We start from the raw sequence: 19248 nt of genomic DNA, 5'->3' as shown, positions 1-19248 counted from the left end.
AGACTCCCCCCAACCCTATAGAACCCTCCCCAACCCTACAGAACCCGTCCCAACCCAACCCTACACTGCATGAACCTCCTCATGACTCATGTCATGGCTACTCTGAACAACGAGAAAAAAAAAAGAAACATCTAGAAATATCCGCTTATTCCTAGTTTAACCGAGGAACTTAAACTACACTTTTTCAACACCATTGCATTTCACACACTAGTGTACGTGTAGCGAGAAGAGGGAGATTGAGTCATCGGTTGGTCGTTTGATTGAGCGATTGGTTGACAGATGAATGGATGATGGATTGATCTGTGTTTCATTTCAGCGTGCTTGTAGGAACAAATTCTTAGGCGGTTGACACTTAACTCAATGAAAGGCTCCAAGAACGCAGCATTGGTAATAGCTTAATTTAGTTTATAAAGCATTATGCATGCTTCTCCCCCCGCCTCCATCAACAATGCCAAATTGATTCCCAGTAGCGTAGCGTATATCAGGTCCTCAAACCATTCATAATGAGTGTGCTAGTCCTTGCAGTAGAGATTAGGTTGGGCTTTTTATGTCTACAAATGTAGAGGATTTATTTGAGACGGGATGAATTCAATAGAATGCAGAATAGATTTTAGAATGTGTTCTTTTTAAAAAAGAAATTCACAATATAATGTTTGCCTTTTGGGGGGGTGGGTGACCCAACCAATTCCATCTTATTCATGTACATTTAGCATGGCAGGGGTGACACTGGAGGATTCTTTATTTTTAATAAAGACAATTATTATGATTTATCAAACATTATTATGTCTTGCCGCGAACCATACTATGCGGTTAGAGAAAAGTTCAACATAAGTTCCAACTTTCATAATGACACATCGCCTTGGAGGAGTCCAAGCTGTTTCTGATTCGACCGTTTGTGAAATACAGTATGTATCTCTCAATCTAGGATGAGGGAAACCATACACCTGGCAAACCTCTCAATGATGCAGTCAAGGACACTGCGAAAGTGTAATCTGAAATGTGTCTTTGTATAACTGCTTGGATGTACAACTGATTACTCTTCCACAGCTGAAGTAGGGAGGATGACTGAGGAATTACTGCTGTTGTGACGACTCTGCTTCCCTGGCGATGAGGTCATTATCATACCTCTCAAGCCTCGAAAGTAGTGCCATGAAAGGTGTTGTTTTATTTTGGTCAATAGATCATATTACATCACCTTTTTGTTCAGAACTCATTGCACGTTTCCAGATTTTAAGTTATCGTCATTCCTTTAAGAAACAAAATGTTGTGGATTTCTGTCTAAGAAAATGAATGTTACTGAGAATTATCTTGATAATATCAAATCAAATCAAATCAAATTTTGATTGTCAAATCAAAATGTCACATACATGACATACGCATAAATGCTTTGGGATCTTGCTTCTCATTCAACAACAACAGACGACAATGATCAACAAATCAGCAATACAATATAATACAACAATAAACAAGTGACAATAGTGATCATATTGGAAGTTAAGAAACCGACAGCTGGAGACAGCTGTAGTATGGGTCTATTTGACATATTCACAGAATTCCTGGATGACAATTCTAATGATGATGTTCATCATCAATCATCTAGAGTCTAAACGTCCACGTCTAGTACATCCGACCTCCGTCGACATCTGCCTGAAACAAACAGAAATCAGTAAAAACAAAGCGTGAGTCCTGCTTTCTAGGCCATTGTCTTCAGATCTCATTAGCAACATGCTGTTTATTGAACTCTTAAGATGCTAAAGCACTGAAACATAGTGCTGTGTTTTCTCTCTTTGTTTGTGTTCGTTCTGACGCATTATTCCAGGATGTGTTCTGGGGCCGTGGTTCGTTGTCACTAGAGTTGAAACTGATCAAAGGGAAAAGGCGGGAAGGTGAACGGTAGCATACTATTAAGTCCATTGAAGTAGTTTTGCCTCCCTCTCTCTCTCTTCCTACTGTAAACATTATGCACTCAGCAGAAGTTGGTAATACAGCATGTATCTATAAAATGTTGTAAATAGCAGCATGTTTTAAAGAGGAACCATAGTTATATTGTGTATTATGTGTTTGTGTCCGATGTCCTTTTGATAATAAAATGGAGAGAAAAATATATGCACTGACTGCACAGTTTATGTGAACGTGTCACGGACCTGAACGTATGTTTGGACAACCATATTGATTCATACAGGCTCTTTTCACGCCTGTCTTTTGCTTTTTACTGGGTGATTCATTGTACGGCATGTTTGTTTACCATCTGTTTAATATCCTTTGTATGTGTATAACTGTGGTCAACATAGGTAATAGTACTACTAATACTTGGGCTACAAGTCATGCAATTACTACGACTACTACTACTACTACTACTAATACTTAGTACTACTACTAATACTTGTGCATGGTCTATGATGGCCAGTTGTCTTTTTTGAGAGGAGGTGATTGACTAGCTCCTGTGTTTTCTAGTCTTACAGTACCTAAGTGTTTCCTTTTGTGTGTCCTGCCACCCCCCTGCTGCAGCTAGAGTCATATTAGTAGTCGGTGTGCTGGAGTGGTAGTAGAAGGAAGTACAAGATAGTCATGCGTTCCACAGCAACAACTTCATCCACACGACAATGGCATAAGATATTATTTACTTCAAATAAAAAGTATCTTGTGTGTATGTCGGTGTGTGTGTGTAATACACGGCTGTTTACTATTATGTTCAGGCAGATCCTAGCCTCCTATAGAGACTCAGAGCATGGACTTGTAGCCCTGTTTCAATACCTCTCTCAGCACGGTCCACCCATCCCTCTCACAGGTCAACCACCATCTGGCTATGGTTAGGGTTAGGGTTAGGGTTAGGTCAGGGTTAGCGTTAGGGTTAACATGTTGATCAACCTAAGATGTAAAGCCATACAATGTGAGCGCTGAGTCATAAGCGCTCATCTCTGAGAAGACGGAGCCTAAAGACATCTCTCAGATTCCCATATCCCATCACATGATAACCCTTAAATAGACCTCTTAGAGATCAACTAGCGACTAACTCTGACGTATCACTTTCCTACGATGATGACTTATCGTCAGAAGTCTCTGTGAATGATATGTTTCTTCCTCTATATAGTCACCCAAACCAGCTGAATTCAATTTGACCTCAGCTGATATTTTATCTCAAATTACGTAATAAATGTTTTCTTATGAATAGATTAAGTATAGTAATGGTGGATTATTAGCAGTAGCATGATGTTGAGTTGATATTGTAAAGTGGACACGCTTCAGACAGTTTTTCACCCCTGAAATCTAGGAAACGCTTGGCTTTTTCATTCTGTTTTTCTAAGAATGAAATAAATGAGCAATCAATCATTGTCATGCAAATAAATTGTTTTCTGTGTTAGAATAGAGCCGATAGCAGGGCAGTAGTAGCATCATGTGACTCGATTGCAAAATCTCATCGGTTTGTCATTCCTCATGACCTGTGTATTAACCCATCGAACAGCCATCCAATCCAGATGCCATTCCAATGCACTTTTAACATTATGATTTAAAAGTGATGATCATGAATGAATACTGTTTCTATGTCCTCATTGGTCCCCACCCCTCCTCTTGAGTGTGCCTGTTGTTTTCTATAGATTGATCCTCTGTTTCTTGTGTTCCTTCAGTCTGAGCAGCCACGATCTCTCTCTCTGTCTGCTTTCATGTGTAACTAATTGTATTTTGCAATAGGACCAATAGCACCTGTGTTTCCCTCTGCGTCTGTCAGAGACTGAATGGGTGTGTCACATGACTAGATGAATGGGTGTGTCACACGACCGCAACACAGGCAACAAAATCCCGTCTTCCTGAGCGGCCTGAAGCTCTTTGGAGCGGGGCGGACCCACACAGCAGATACATTCGCAATGCAATACTGCCGACCTTGCTGCTTGTGAAAAAAAACATGGTTCCTCTTTATGCATAATGGTTTTAACCCTCCGTGGCCACCGTACGTACCTGAGACTTTTCAAAGAACTGTGCCCCCCTTTATTTCCCCCCCCCTCTCCTCACTCGTTCACCTGCCCCATGGACAACATGGACAAGGGAAAATGCCTGAACGTGACTCTTGTTGATGTCTTGTTGTAGACGTGTGTGTGTATGTGTGTGTGTCCGTAGTACCTTTTGTGGATTGCATGATTTATTTCCGTACAAGGAACATGTTGTCCATTAGAAAGACTCCAACTCTACTTGTGTCCATAAACCATATATCAGTCAATGTGCTTAAAAAACTCAAGGGAACCAAAACATGGAATGTCTCCAAACAGACTTATGTTACCATAGTAACCATAGGAATAAAGGCCTTTTAATTACCTCCGCCTCCAGTGGTGCTGTTCTGTCTCCCTCAATGTTCCTCATTTACACTCATAAATGTGAATCTTTATGAATCCTATTATTGCTTGAAATTGTCGTCTTTGACTCTTCCTCGTGTAATACACTGTATATACAGTACCATATATGGCCAGTTGATGACGCTCTAGACAACAGGCTGCAGTAAAAGGTAGTAGGCCTTTAGTTATTGAACATGTTCAAGTAAACCTATTATGCTCTTTTTCCACAAGTGAATGTAGGTCTCAGGGGTCCCCAAAACATGTCACAGCAGACTACATATAGTACAGTAGTATTACAGCTTTAATAAACATTTGCAAACTTTGAAAACAGTGTATTTGTGAAACATGGTAATTTACATGACAAACCATCATGTCAGTTTAAAGATTACAGCTTGCAGACATTCATATGATTATGTGATGTCATTGTATGTAAACCACCACGTAATTCAATTATAAAAAAGTGCAAAATATGCAGATCGCGTGTGAGGGCTATGTTCTTTCTTAATAATAATAATAATACAACCATCGAGTACTCCTTCAGCGTATGTGGATGGTAAACATTCATCCCCCTTTTTCATCCTCCTCCTCCTCCTCCTCCTCCTCTTCCTCCTCCTCCTCCTCCTCCTGTCACTTGGACAGCTTGCTGATGACCCGGATCAAAGCTCCGTTCTCGTCCTTTAGTCTCTGGTTCTCATTCTTCAGCTCCGTCTGTACCTGAAGAGACAACGACACTGCTGGGATGACACGCTATACAGTACAATGTGTGTGTGTGTGTGTGTGTGTGTGTGTGTGTGTGTGTGTGTGTGTGTGTGTGCGTGTGCGTGTGCGTGTATGTGTATGTGTATGTGTATGTGCTTGTGTGTGTGTGCCAAGTCATATCCTTTGAATTGATGAATCAGTTTATTATTTTAGTTTCAAAAGGTTTCTTTTTCAATAGTAGTCAATTGCATTGTGCTTGAGTAGCCTAGTGATGGCGCAATTAAGAAGTCACACAAGAGGAGATGGGGAAATTACTGAAAGGAAGTGGAAGGGGAAGTGAAGAGGAAAAGGAAGTGACATTCACGGTCATTCAATGTCCTTTGTTGGCCGGATGAATTCAGTAAGGTTTCTTTCTCTTTTTGCTTTTATTTCTTGAAAGGTTTTCAACCTAGTCCTAACTCCTGTTATTCACGACTGTCAGATTCTTGGGAAAATGAAGTAGCGTGTGGATACTGAAGTGGGAAGAATAAAAAGCTTTAATAAATGGGAGAAACATCTCTTTCAAAAGGAGTTGAGTTGTACAGCATCCTCTGTTGTTCTCCAAGCATGGTGGAGTTGAGGCAACAATCCAAATAACTCAACTGTGTGTGTGTGTGTGTGTGTGTGTGTGTGTGTGTGTGTGTGTGTGTGTGTGTGTGTGTGTGCGTGTGTGTGTGTGTGTGTGTGTGTCATACTGTGCCTCTAAGCATGGTAGTTCATGCAGGTATGTAGAAAGGCCAAACATTGATTCTCTGATCACCAGGGGAGACACCTTCTAGCAAGACAAGTTGATTTACAATGAACTGCAGTGCAAGTGTGACACAGGACCCCTTCAGGGACCACCCTGTCCTGTAGCCAGCTGCACCCATGGGACAGCGTCTCCCTGTACAGTGGTGGTCTATTGAGACCCTCTCATTCACACTCAACAACAGGGTGTTGTCTGTGGCCTGCAGGACGGACCAATCACAACGCTGACTCACAGCCATGTCAGAGCGCTCATACATTCCCCAGCCAACAGAGCATAATGGTGACAAACGACAACAGCTACAGTGACAGGCAGCCTCAGATACGCACGCACACACACACACACACACACACACACACACACACACACACTACACACACACACACACACACACACACACACACACAACACACACACACACACACAGACACACACGTTCCCTTATCATCCCAGCTCACTGCAGACTAACACTATGGTACCAAGGCTAGTCCCACAGTTCACTGTTCCCTCCTAATACTCCCCGAGGGCCATGCTCAGTATTCTGCTCTGTCTGCAGCTGTCTGGCAGCTCTCTGGAACTCTGACGTCACACCACTGAATTTGATATTTATAGTGGTTATGGTTAGGGTAGGGTAAGAATAAAGATCAGGGTTGTGTAGGGGTTAAGACACGAGTTAGGGTTAGGTAGGGGTTATGGTTAATGGTTAAATTAAGGATAGATATTAGGGTTGGGTAAGGGTTACGGTAAGGGTGAATAATTAGTGTAAGTATTTTTATAGGGGTTGTGGTTAAGGATTAAGGTTAGGTTTTAGGGTATGGTCATCTTAAGGATCCGGGCCTTAGTAATCATCTTCTCAAAAGGTATCAAAGAATAATCCCAAAAAGGGTTCCCAAACTTTTGCACAGGGCCCTTTTCCTTTTTTTCAAATGATTTAAAAACACTTAAAAAAAAAAAACATGTTAATAAAAAGAAACCTTGCTTGAAAATTGGCAGAAAGGTGTCATGTTTAACTTTGGAGCATTTAGTGTTCAGGTTTGCTGGAGATCACTTGGAGAATAATTGCAACAGATATTTAAACCAGGGGTGACCACATTTTTGCACCCCCCCCCTCCTGCTGTGGTGATGCTCTGTCTCACCAGTGGCTCAGTTCCTCTAGTAACTAGAGGAAGTGAGCCACTAGAGTCTAGTTGCATGGTTTACATGGAGTCTGGTTACATGGTTTACATGGAGTCTAGTTACATGGTTTCAGAGGAAGAACAACTGTCTGGTGAAACTAACATCAGGTCAGGTCAGAGGAGGTGGGGTATGTAATCACAGTTTGAAGAGACAGAGGGCCCTATTATGCACTTCTTAACTTGCCGTCTTAAGTCTTAATTAAGACGCACCGCCAGGTTAAGACCTACCGCCACCCTTATTATGCGCTTCATACGCGCTACTGCTATTATGCAGGTGTCGATAGGCGCCCACACATAAGACGTAAAACTCCCGTGCATATATTGCTCATTGTGGGAGTGTTCATATGTTAATGAAGTGCACTAGGCGCCCCAGCTATTATGCGATCTGACTTTGCTCCTCGCGCTAAGAAGTGGTTTGAAAAGTTCTTAAGTTTAGACTTCATGCACGTTTTGAAACACGAGCGCGCCTCCGCGGTTTGCGCATGCATGTGGGCACACATGAACACGCACGTGGCTCCACGGCAAGACGTCAATTACGGTCACAGTATAAATGCTTTATTTCAGAAGGGAGAGGCAGAGAAGCGCGCTGACCTCCTTCTTAGGACTTCCATAATAGCATAGCGCTAATGACTCAACTAACGCAGCCGGTTCTTAAAGGGAATGGCACCTGGCACGCTGATTGGGTTGATTGAGAAGACGCCCAAAACACACCCATGACTAATTTATTTGCTTAGCGCCGGGTTTTAGGCGCCCACTACCGCACGCATAATAGCAAAGTGGCCTTGACCACGCCTCCACGTCTTAAGTTTAGATCTACCGCCTCGTCTTATTGATGAAGTGCATAATAGGGCCCAGAGACTCCTATTGGCTGCTGTACCTTCAGCTCATCCTCCATGTCTGAGATCTTCTTCTCCAGGACCTTTCTTTCCTAGGAGAGAGAGAGGTTTCAGAATGATCAATCAATTCATTAAATGTACTGTGTAGACAGACAGACATACAGTCTATTCTAGCTTGAATATTGTAAAACGAATTAACTTTTTTGAAAAAAAGTGTCTTTATGGCCCAATCCCGTTTCCCTTTCCTACCCCTACAGCTCGTTTTGGAGTGCCACTGACTCACTTTGGAGCCAAGGTCTCGGAACAGAGCCACAAGGCGTAGTGGTTGGAATCTTCCCCAATGAAATGGGACAACCCTTCAAGACCCTGATACGTTACCAGTAGCGTCATAGAAAAGCATTGACGCTTGCGATGTCTTCCTGGCTCCGAACCTAGTCTAGTGGGGCGGCTGTGGCGCAGGAGGTAGAGCCGCCGTCTAATGATTGCACGGTCGGCAGATCGGCGGTTATAGCCCGGGCTGGCCACATGCCGAAGTGTCCTTGGGCAAGACACTGAACCCCAAATTGCTCCCAGTGAGCGGGCCGGCGCCTTGCATGGTAGCTTGGCCGCCATCGGTGTGTGAATGTGTGTGTGAATGGGTGAATGAGAGGCCGTTGTAAAGCGCTTTGGATAAAGGCACTATATAAGTACAGTCTGTTTACCAGTCTGTCTGTTTAGTCTGGTCATGAAAAATCTTCAAACAGCCCTACCCCTTGGCCCTACCCTACATGTGAATGCGCAAAACGGAGCCATAGGGGTGAAAAGAGAGCCATAGGGGTGAACTGGGATTGGGCCTATAGTCCAGTAAGGGGTAGTTTGCAATTTGACACAGAAATACATGTTTTTATTCATATTCACTGATACACCAGACACCAGAACTCAACTCCTCCGAGCACAGTCGTGACAGGAGGATCTTACTCTTTTCTCTGTCTCGAGCACTTTGGACCGATCCGACATGTTGGAACCGTCAGCGATCCGTCCTTTCCGCTGAAACACAAACAGCGGCGGCTGAAACGTTGAGCACCAGTACAGCTGTCTCTTTCAAAACAGCTGTTTCTCTCTTAAAAAAAGTATTTTATTTAGATGAGAATAACCTTGATAAACAACGGTTCAATCCATTCATTAAATAAACAGCTACGGCATAATCCTTGAAATTGCAGATCTGGCATATCTGTGATATTTACACTGGAGAGGAAGCGTGCTCATTTCACAGGCACACTACTAAATACCCAGCCTCCCTGCGGGTAAGGAGCAACGTGTCCTCTTTGCTGTCACATTTAATTCAAACCTAACCAAGAGACTGAACAAGCTTATTAGGAAAGTTGGTTCTGTCCTCTGTGTCACCCTGGACACTTGAGGAGGTTGCCGAATAGGAGGATGAGGACTAAACTCCTGGCTCTCATGGGACAACCCCTCCCATCCCCTACATGACACTGTGACAGAGCAGAGAAGCTCCTTTAACAACAGATTACTACAACCACGTTGCACTAAGGAGCGCTATAGGAGCTGCCGCAATAACACTGTACAACTTCTCCTCTGGCTGGCTTGATCGTTGTGATCAGTCAGGAACTAGGAACTATATTGTGTGACGGCGTATGGATACCAGTGAGTGCTCAGACCTGAGCTCTCTCCAGCTGGGTCTGGACCATCGTCAGCTCCTGTTTGCTCCCCTCCAGACGGACCTTCAGCCTTTCATTGGTGGCAAGGGCCTCCTCATACATCTGGAGACACACAGCACACAGCACACACACACACACACACACCGCATACACACACACACACACACACACACACACACACACACACACACACAAAGAACACAGCACATGCCTCAGATCAACTGAGGATTCTGTCAAGTATAGGAAATGTAGGACTGTGGGCTGGTCATGTTGGATAATAGAGATGGTTGGATGACAGTGTGTATCTTTGGTTACCTTTTTGTAATCACCGGCTGCGTTGGATGCGTTCTCCTCCTCTGCTTTGATCCGAGCTGCGAGCCGGTTCTCCCTGCGGAGGGCGTATGACTCCGCCGTCATGCCAGGTGGTCTGTCTTTGGACCCGTCATGGTTGCCAGGGTTACTAAGGTTACTAGGGCTACCAGGGGAACCAGAGGAGTCCAACCTGCAGACAGACCAGATCGGTACCAAACCCTCTCCTGCGCTACAGAACCAGCCTGCTCATCAGGTTGGAGTTTCGACCATAATCGTTATTTGAGTCTGTGGCATTAGATCCCTAGCGTTTAAGCTCATAGTGTTAAAAGTGTTTAGGCCCACAATTGGCCCCAAATTCTGCTTTAATTTGATTATTCCTTATTTTGTTCTCCTTGTGTGTAGTATGTTGTTCTGAATTATGATCTGAACATATCCAAATGAAACTTCAAGGTGTTACTTATCAAATGGCATCTTGCTTTTGTATCTGATTATCATATTTCGGTTTAGTTTGGGTCTGGTTTTTAGGTGGAAATGAGTCAAATAGGACATGGAGTTTAAGAGGTTAAGACCTATTGGGATGTGTGCCAATTCCCTGTGAAATTTCAATCAAGTTTGACTTGATGCAGTGAAATGAGTTAAATGAACTTACCTGGATGCTCTTTCATGCTGAAAATAAACAGAAATGATAGATCACATTCTAAACAGAATACACAGCAGTGTATGCAGTTCCATTCCTTTAGCTCATCACAGACTGAATCATCTTCTGTTGAGTATCAGACTCCTGCCCTTTCTGCTTTCACAGAGAACAATACACCATGTGTACAGTTTTGGATCAATATCACGTTTCCAAAAGGAAACAGATTTTCAATCATTTAAATTACTGTAGTTCTTGACCTCCTGCCTCCCTGTGGATTGGGTTGTGCCCAACCTTGGAGGCTGTGAAGTCCTGGTGTGTTGTGATGTGCTGATATACCTCACCCCTGTCTGATCTAGACGGGGTGCGAGCAGGTCAACCACACAACCGTGACCCCATCAATCACCTCCTTAAGTGGGTGTCCACTGCTGAGGAGATGATGACATCATAGTGGTCACAGCGATGATGTTGGCCTGCTGCCAGCCTTTGTTTGACAGACTCTGCATGACCTCTGTATGACCTCAGAGCAACAGAACACTAGTCTACTCTAACCCAACAGAATACTACTTTAGTATTCTAACCCTAACCCAACAGAACACTAGTCTAGTTAGTACATTAACCCAACAGATTACTACTCTAGTACTCTAACCCTAACACAGTTAGTGGACTCCATTAACACCAGAGCAATATTTGACCACCTATGCATTGTAGCCGATATGTTGTCTCTGTGTCGATATGGTGAAGGAAGTCCACTTTAAACTTTACGAGCACGTTGTACAACATACAACCGCATGTAAAGATGTGAATACACAAGGTAAATATGTGTATTTGCAAGGATTCCTTCTCTTCTGTGCGTGAATCTTCTTCCCTCCCCTTGGGAACCTGTCTGGACACTCCACCTATCCCACGATAGCAATTCATCATCCACACTTCTGCATCACCAGCCACTGAAGTGACAGAGTAGAGCTAACATTCACCCTAATGCATTCTTTATCTAAGATCTCTCACCAGTACTTCTGTGAGCATTTGTGTTCTGCAGCATATTCACTCTGACCTGGAGCTCTGCCTGGGAGTCTGGAGGTATCTCTCCCTGTCCCCCTGACAAACATATCTGGTATCATCTCTCCCTGTCCCCCTGACAAACATATCTGGTATTATCCTCTCACTGTTAACATATCTGGTATCATCTCTCACTGTTAACATATCTGGTATTATCCTCTCACTGTTAACATATCTGGTATTATCCTCTCCCTGTCGCCCTGACAACCATGTCTGTATTAGCAGAGAGCATCGCCGGATGGAACAGTTCAAATAAGACAGAGGAAATCGTCACACGCATAAACCGAGACCGAGAGAGAGAGATTCCGTAACTAAACATCTCCTAAAAAGGCAATAACGTTGGCAGCAGCATGGGAGTGTGTCTGTTAAGTGTTGGCAGGGGTTATGAATGTTTTTTTTTAGCCTTGACGACTTGCTGAGTGGATTTCGGTGGAATGGCTGAGAGGGAGAATATTGAATCAGGTTCGGTATTAACAACAACCGGGTCTGTTTCTTACGTACATCACTTATATACATCACTTATATAACACACACCTGAATAACACATGCCTGTACAATAGAACACAGATGGCACTGATACAGAACAATGATGCATCTTGAGCAGACAGACAGGTCTGGTACAGACAGACAGACAGACAGGAGTTCCCCCCTCTCTAACCCATGTATCTAGGTCGTATCTGGGCTGGCGGCCCCTGACCCCTGACCTCTGCCGCTCTCACAGCCTGGAGCTGATTGTCCATGTGGCCATGGAAGCCTGACAGACCAGAACTCTGTCAGCCAATCAGTGTTCAGCCATCAACGGCGAGCCTTCATACCACGGCACGGATGAGTGAGTCGTACAGTAACATGGACGTTGACCATTGTTGAATTCTGTCTTGTTTTGTATCAAAATACCAAACTGCTCTAGTATAGAAAAGGCTTGAGTTTGTGATGGAAATCAGTTGAATAAGCGATGAATGAATGTCAGGGAAGTTTAAAGATCACACACACTTCACACTTGAATGAAGGAGCACTTTTCATTGCGTGAAACCACTTTGCTCACCCTAGACCACTTGCCAGGAACGAGGGGAGGGGAGACCAGACAGCGTCCTGAGTCGAGTCGCAGACAAGCCCTCAAGTATAAACATACAGAGACAGTCCCCATCAAGCATCAACAAGCTCTCAGGATGAGTGTTATGTATTGAAGTGTAATTTTGAGCTATGTGGACCACCGTAGTTGGAGTGATAAAAAGCGGATAGGTAAATGCGGAAGTGATTATGCCTGTATACCTGCGATGTGTTCAGTAAAGCTACTACGGATATAATCAAAGTGTTTCGCCGTCTCTGCCTCCATTCTTGATCGGGAATTAGCGATGTTATTGTCTACATACATAACAAAACAATTGGCGACGAGAATCGACGAACTTGTGCGGCGGTTTTTGTTTCCCCCTGGATTACAAATTATCACCGGCGGGAGTCATGACCAGGGCGGTGTGCGTGCTGTGAAGTTCGGGAAAAGAGAAACTCACACTGCGCATATTGGAGGAGAGTACACAAGTAAGTGAAACGGACTTACTTAAAGTGGGAAAATGCCGATGACTGGAGCATTTGGACAGTTTGATGACACTTTAGAGACTTGGAATGCTTACACTGAACGGTTTGAGTTTTTTGTTATTGCTAATGACATTAAAAATGACAAGGTGGTGGCAACCTTCCTCAGTATAATAGGAGCTAAAACGTTTGGCTTGCTAAGGGACTTACTCCAACCAAACAAGCCAGGTGCCTATTCTTACACGGACATTGTGACAACGTTAAATGGACATTTTTGCCCAAAGCCTTTGGTGATTGCAGAGCGGTTCAGGTTCCACAAGAGGAATCAAGAGGAAGGTGAATCCATTACTCAATATGTAGCAGTACTGAGGAAATTGACTGAACATTGTCAGTTTGGCACATCACTGTGTGACACTCTGCGTGACAGACTTGTGTGTGGATTAAGGAGTGAGGCAATACAGAAGCGCCTGCTCACAGAGGAGCACCTCACATTTAAGACAGCTGTGGATATTGCAATATCAATGGAGCTAGCTGCCAGGGAAGCACTGCAGCTAGGGGCTGCCTCAAGAGTGCATGGGGTAGCAGCCACACATGATAGACAGAGAGGGGGTACCCTGGAATGTTATCGTTGTGGGAAACGTGATCACCTGTCATCAGAATGCTGGGCGAGGGAGCTCCTATGCCATCACTGTGACAAGAGGGGACACATTGAGCGGGTTTGTAGAGCTAAGAGAGAGAAGTCAACAAAGGACACCTTTAAAGATAGGAAAAAGTCAGACAAGGCCAACACAGACAACTGGCGGTCAAAGAAGAAACTGCACAGTGTTAAGCAGGGACAGACAAGCAGCAGTGGAACAGACTCAGAAGAGGAGTTACCAATAAAGGTGTTAACTGTAAAAGGAGGCTCGGCAGCCTATAGTGTCACCCCGTTATTGGAAGGACATCCCATTACGATGGAAATCGATACTGGAGCCGCTGTATCACTAATGTCAGAGACACTGTTCAAGAAAAAACTGAACCATATGCCATTGACTCAGGCAAAGCTCATTCTAAAAACATACACAGGTGAAACCGTCCCCATGGTTGGGAGGGCTAAGGTCCTAGTTGAATTAAATGGACAAAAAGTCAGGCTTCCGATCTATGTGGTCAGAGGGGACTATCCAGCACTGATGGGCAGACCATGGCTGGAGGTGATGCGTCTGAACTGGAGAAAGGTGAATGCAGTATCAGAAGATACCACCGGCATATCAGCAGTGTTAAAGCGACATGCAGCTGTGTTTAAAGACGAGCTGGGGAGCATGAAAGGCATCACAGTCAAGCTGCAGGTCAAACCTGATTCCAAACCACGCTTTATGAAAGCCAGGACTGTTCCCTATGCACTCAGGCCAAAGGTTGACGCTGATATACAGAGGCTGGTGAAGATTGGGGTCATTGAGCCAGTACCATACAGCGACTGGGCCACCCCCGTGGTCCCGGTAATCAAGAGAGATGGATCAGTTCGCCTGTGTGGTGACTTCAAGGTAACTGTTAACCCGGTGCTGACTGTTGAACAATACCCTCTTCCAGTGATTGAGGACCTGTTTGCTGGGTTGGCTGGTGGTAAGAAATTCAGTAAAATCGATCTGAACCAGGCCTACCTACAGATGCATGTTGAAAAAGAGTCACAGGAGCTCCTCACCATCACCACCCACAAGGGTCTCTTTAGATATCACCGTCTGCCGTTTGGCATCACCTCCGCCCCGGCAGTGTTCCAGAGGGCCATGGATCAGGTCCTGAGTGGTCTCTCTGGTGTGCAATGCTATCTGGATGATATCTTGGTGACTGGAAAGGATGATGAAGAACATCTGCTGAACCTGGATAAAACTCTGGGAAGACTTGAAGAATATGGCTTACGTGTTCGCCAGGAAAAATGCGACTTCTTCAAGGCAGCAGTGGAATACCTGGGCCATGTCATCGATGCAGACGGGCTCCACACAGCGCCCTCTAAAGTGACCGCCATTTCAGAGGCTCCTGCTCCCGAGAATGTGAGCCAGTTGAGATCTTTTCTTGGGCTTCTAAACTATTATGGCAAGTTTATTCCACAGCTGTCTACGCGGCTAAAGCCGTTGCACGAACTACTGAGGGAGGGCAAAACATGGTCATGGTCAAAAGAATGTGACGCAGCGTTTAACATAGCCAAAGCAGCATTGACCGACAAGAGGGTGTTAACACACTTCGACCCGTCCTTGCCTCTCCAACTCGCATGTGACGCATCGCCATATGGAGTGGGCGCCGTGGTGTCCCATATCACACCGACTGGAGAAGACAAACCCATCGCGTTTGCGTCACGTACGCTGAGCACAGCAGAAAGGAACTATCCACAGATAGAGAAAGAAGCATTAAGCATTATCTTTGGAATTAAAAAGTTCCACACTTACCTGTTCGGAAGGAGGTTCACCCTGCTGACCGACCATCGTCCTTTGACATCCATCTTGGGTCCGTATGCAGGGATACCGACCCTGGCAGCAAGCCGCATGCAGCGCTGGGCACTGCTCCTCAGTGCTCACAACTATGAAATTAAGTACCGGAGGTCAGGGGCACACGCCAATGCGGATGCTTTGTCACGCCTTCCACTTCCTGATCACCCTAAGAGCAAGGAGCAAACCATTTTCTACTTTGACATGGTGGAGAGTGCCCCGGTGACTGCTCACCGTGTCAGGAAGGAAACAAAGGGGGACCCCATCCTCTCCAGGGTGTTTGACCGCGTTATGAGAGGGGATCTGTCACAGGTTCCTGACGCACCACCGGATCTTCAGCCTTACCTTTCGCGGGGGAAGGAGTTGACGGTGACGGCTGGATGCTTGCTCTGGGGCATGCGGGTCATAATCCCGACAAAGCTGAGAGAACCAGTCCTGAGAGAGCTACACTCAGGCCATTGTGGCATCGTCAGGATGAAAGAGCTTGCACGCAGTTACTTCTGGTGGCCTGGGCTAGACTATGACATTGAATCTAAAGCCAGATCATGCCCATCATGTCAAGTCATCAGAAACACACCAAGCCTGGCTCCGCTGCATCCTTGGGACTGGCCAGCGTGTCCCTGGCAACGAGTTCATCTGGATTTTGCAGGACCAGTTGATGGAGCTATGCTGCTGGTGGCCGTGGACGCACACTCAAAGTGGCCTGAGGTGGCTGTCATGTCCACCATCACCTCGGGGAAGACCATTCAGATATTGAGGGAGATGTTTGGTCGATTTGGACTCCCTGAGCAGATCGTCACTGATAATGGGCCATCTTTTGTATCAACAGAGATGGAGGACTTCCTACAGAACAATGGAATTAAGCACATCCTTTCAAGTCCATACCATCCATCCAGCAACGGATTGGCGGAGAGAATGGTGCAAACTGTAAAACATGCCCTCAAAGCATCCAAGAGTGAGGCTCCCTTGAAGCAACGCCTTGATACTTTTCTATTCAAGTATCGTAATACCCCTCATGCAACGACTGGGACCTCGCCAGCTTACCTTCTAATGAAGAGGCAGCTTCGGACACGTCTTGATCTGCTGCGACCTACCTCAACGGAAACATCAGTCCACGAGAAACAGCAGGAACAAGTAAATCAGCGAGCTAAGCGGTCTAAAGACAGACAGTTTGATGTTGGAGACTCTGTCCTCGCACGCAACTACACTACTAAGGAGAAATGGACCCCTGCCACGGTCCTCCGGAAGACTGGACCCGTTTCCTATCATGTTCACACCAAAGACAATCAGACATGGCGTAGGCACGTGGACCAGTTGTTGCCTAGAGAGCTAGGAGTGACCAGCCCCACATCCGGGGCATCAGGATTCACGTTCACGGACGAGCTGACACCACACCTGAGCATGCCGGTACCTGCAGCGGTCACACCTTCGCCGCCTGCAGTAGAGCCAGCACCTCCAGACCCCTCGGTGATCGAATGCCCTGTGATCGAGCTGGAACCCAGCCCTTCTCCGGTGCTGAGGCGCTATCCCCCAAGAGACAGGAAACCTCCTGAGCGCCTGGTGCTAACCCTGTCTACCATCTCTCCCTAGTTGACATTTAATGTGTATGATGCTAATGTGGACATTATCATTTAAGGGGGGAGGAAATATGTTATGTATTGAAGTGTAATTTTGAGCTATGTGGACCACCGTAGTTGGAGTGATAAAAAGCGGATAGGTAAATGCGGAAGTGATTATGCCTGTATACCTGCGATGTGTTCAGTAAAGCTACTACGGATATAATCAAAGTGTTTCGCCGTCTCTGCCTCCATTCTTGATCGGGAATTAGCGATGTTATTGTCTACATACATAACAATGAGCACCTCACGTCTGTGTCAAATGTCAACACTCCCTCCATGATTTGCACCGGACCCACACGGCCGGTACTACTAAGCCTTGTCCCGGAGTGGACTCTCTCTAGGGGTCAAGGGGGTTTGGGTTCTGGATCTGCTGGGGTTTGATGGAGAGGGTCTGCTCTGACCTCTCTTCCAGGCCAGAGATAGGACCCTCCTCTGCTGCTTCCTCCTGCCCGGCCTCAGCGGGTCCCAGGGGGGGTTTCCTGTCAGCTGACCAGCTTGTGGAAAATGTGAGCGTCTCCCAGTGGATTAGCAGAGGGGTAAACAGTCATAAACACTGTGTTCCCATACAGCACAACCTCCTACGTACAGGACTCTGGCTCTGTGTGTTTCTCTCTCTCTCTCTCTGTCTCTCTCTCTCCTTGTATATGCCTCTCTATCTGTCTCTGTCTCTGTGTGTGTGTGTGTGTGTGTGTGTGTGTGTGTGTGTGTGTGTGTGGATTCAGACTCTCTGCTAAAGTAAACAACCAGTTGAGATTAACTTCTCATAACAGCTTGTCTCTCATGTTCCTGAAGCGTGTTCCCTGGCTCGTGTGCGGGAACGTGAACTTGCTGTTTATCAGAAGCCTCTTGGAAATGAGCTGGTGCGTCTCAGGGGCTGTATCCTGTCAACAAAACCTCGGAAAACTATTCTAATAATGCAAAGTATGAAGTTTACTGTGTGCCTCATTCGGTTTATGGATTAATGTATTGATATAAAAACGACGGGTCTCCTTCAGGTCATATTGAGGCTACTGCCTTATGGGAAAAAGAGCATGGAGACGATGATGTCATGGAAAGTTGGTTATCTCAGACTTAAAACGACCAATCGTGGGAAAGAAAATGTAGAAGCTGTAACAGCTACCTCTGTAGGGCCTCAAAACAGTCCCAATGAACACCCTGCACCTCGACTAGCTGTTTCCTCTAGCCAACACTTTGATTTCCTCTTCCTTTAGTCAAATGTCCTCCTGCGTAACTCCTAACCCGGCCGTGACACGGACACGAGCAGGACGCTCATCAAAGGCAGCCAGGGATCACAGAAAACGGACGCCGTTTCGGATGGCTTCATTTCAAATTTCAAACAGCACAACATGAGCGTCACAATGCTAAACAGATGTTGTTTCTCCTGCCATCCCTCAGACAGGTAGAGAGAACACATGCCCAAACACGGAGGGCCGGGCCAGAAGGGAGCCCTGCAGAAACCATAGTTCACTACTCAAAACTACGACACTGTTTACACACGTTCCTCGTCATTAGCACATGCATTGTTTACACATGTCAGCTGTTGGTATTTCCTGGACTGTCACACACAGAGAAGATAAAGAACACGGTCTTACTCTCAGGCTCCCGGTCACGGCGGAGGACGGCGAGGCCGGGGACGAGGCGGAGGGAGACCTCATGGTCGCGCGCGGCTGGTCCTTGTGGCGGGAGGACAGAGATGACATGGCCTCAGGCTGCTGCTGCTCTCCTGCATGGGGGTGAAGCTAGAGAAGAAGCGATCCCATCACAGATAAGACAATCCTAAGGAGATGGAGGAGTGTTTTGGCTGTTCCCAGGAATGGTGACAGGCAGAGCTGTGTTCCCCAGGTTATCTGATAATGATAGTGATCTTCAGTTAAGGGTGTGTTGAGTTGAGGTGATGAGGCAGAGAGAGAGAGAGCTGAGATGAGGCTGAGAGTTGCAGAAGTGTGACCCACAGATGAGAGCTCTGCTCTGGAGGAAGTAGAAAGTGGGCGGGCTGAAGAGGGCTGTGTGGACACAAGGACTTGACAGCAGCTCTCTCTCTCCCCCCCCCCCCCCCCCCCCCCTCCCTGGACTGTAGTCATTCAACACAAATGAAAACATCAAAGCCAAGCCACCCCCCATCTCCCCCCTGCACCACAACCACCCCCTCCCCCTCGGTCTG

At 45.9% G+C, this 19248-nt stretch overlaps 1 protein-coding gene across 1 annotated transcript; it reads right to left on the bottom strand.

Annotated features, from left to right (window-relative positions):
- Positions 1–4661: 4661 nt before the first annotated feature.
- On the bottom strand, positions 4662–18916 carry ppp1r12b (protein phosphatase 1, regulatory subunit 12B). The gene is made up of 7 exons (XM_080545938.1): positions 18680–18916; positions 10439–10455; positions 9793–9979; positions 9478–9579; positions 8777–8845; positions 7861–7911; positions 4662–5039 (listed from the first exon to the last, which is right to left on the bottom strand). The coding sequence occupies exons 1-7, from the start codon at positions 18785–18787 to the stop codon at positions 4953–4955; spliced, it is 621 nt and encodes a 206-aa protein (XP_080402064.1). The 5' UTR covers positions 18788–18916; the 3' UTR covers positions 4662–4952.
- Between the last annotated feature and the right edge of the window lie 332 nt (positions 18917–19248).

Source organism: Nansenia antarctica, assembly GCF_963989245.1.
Source record: "Nansenia antarctica genome assembly, chromosome: 15".
Lineage (NCBI taxonomy): Eukaryota > Metazoa > Chordata > Actinopteri > Argentiniformes > Microstomatidae > Nansenia > Nansenia antarctica.
The sequence above is the reverse complement of the archived record's forward strand: the minus strand, read 5'-3'. Positions and strand labels throughout refer to the sequence as shown.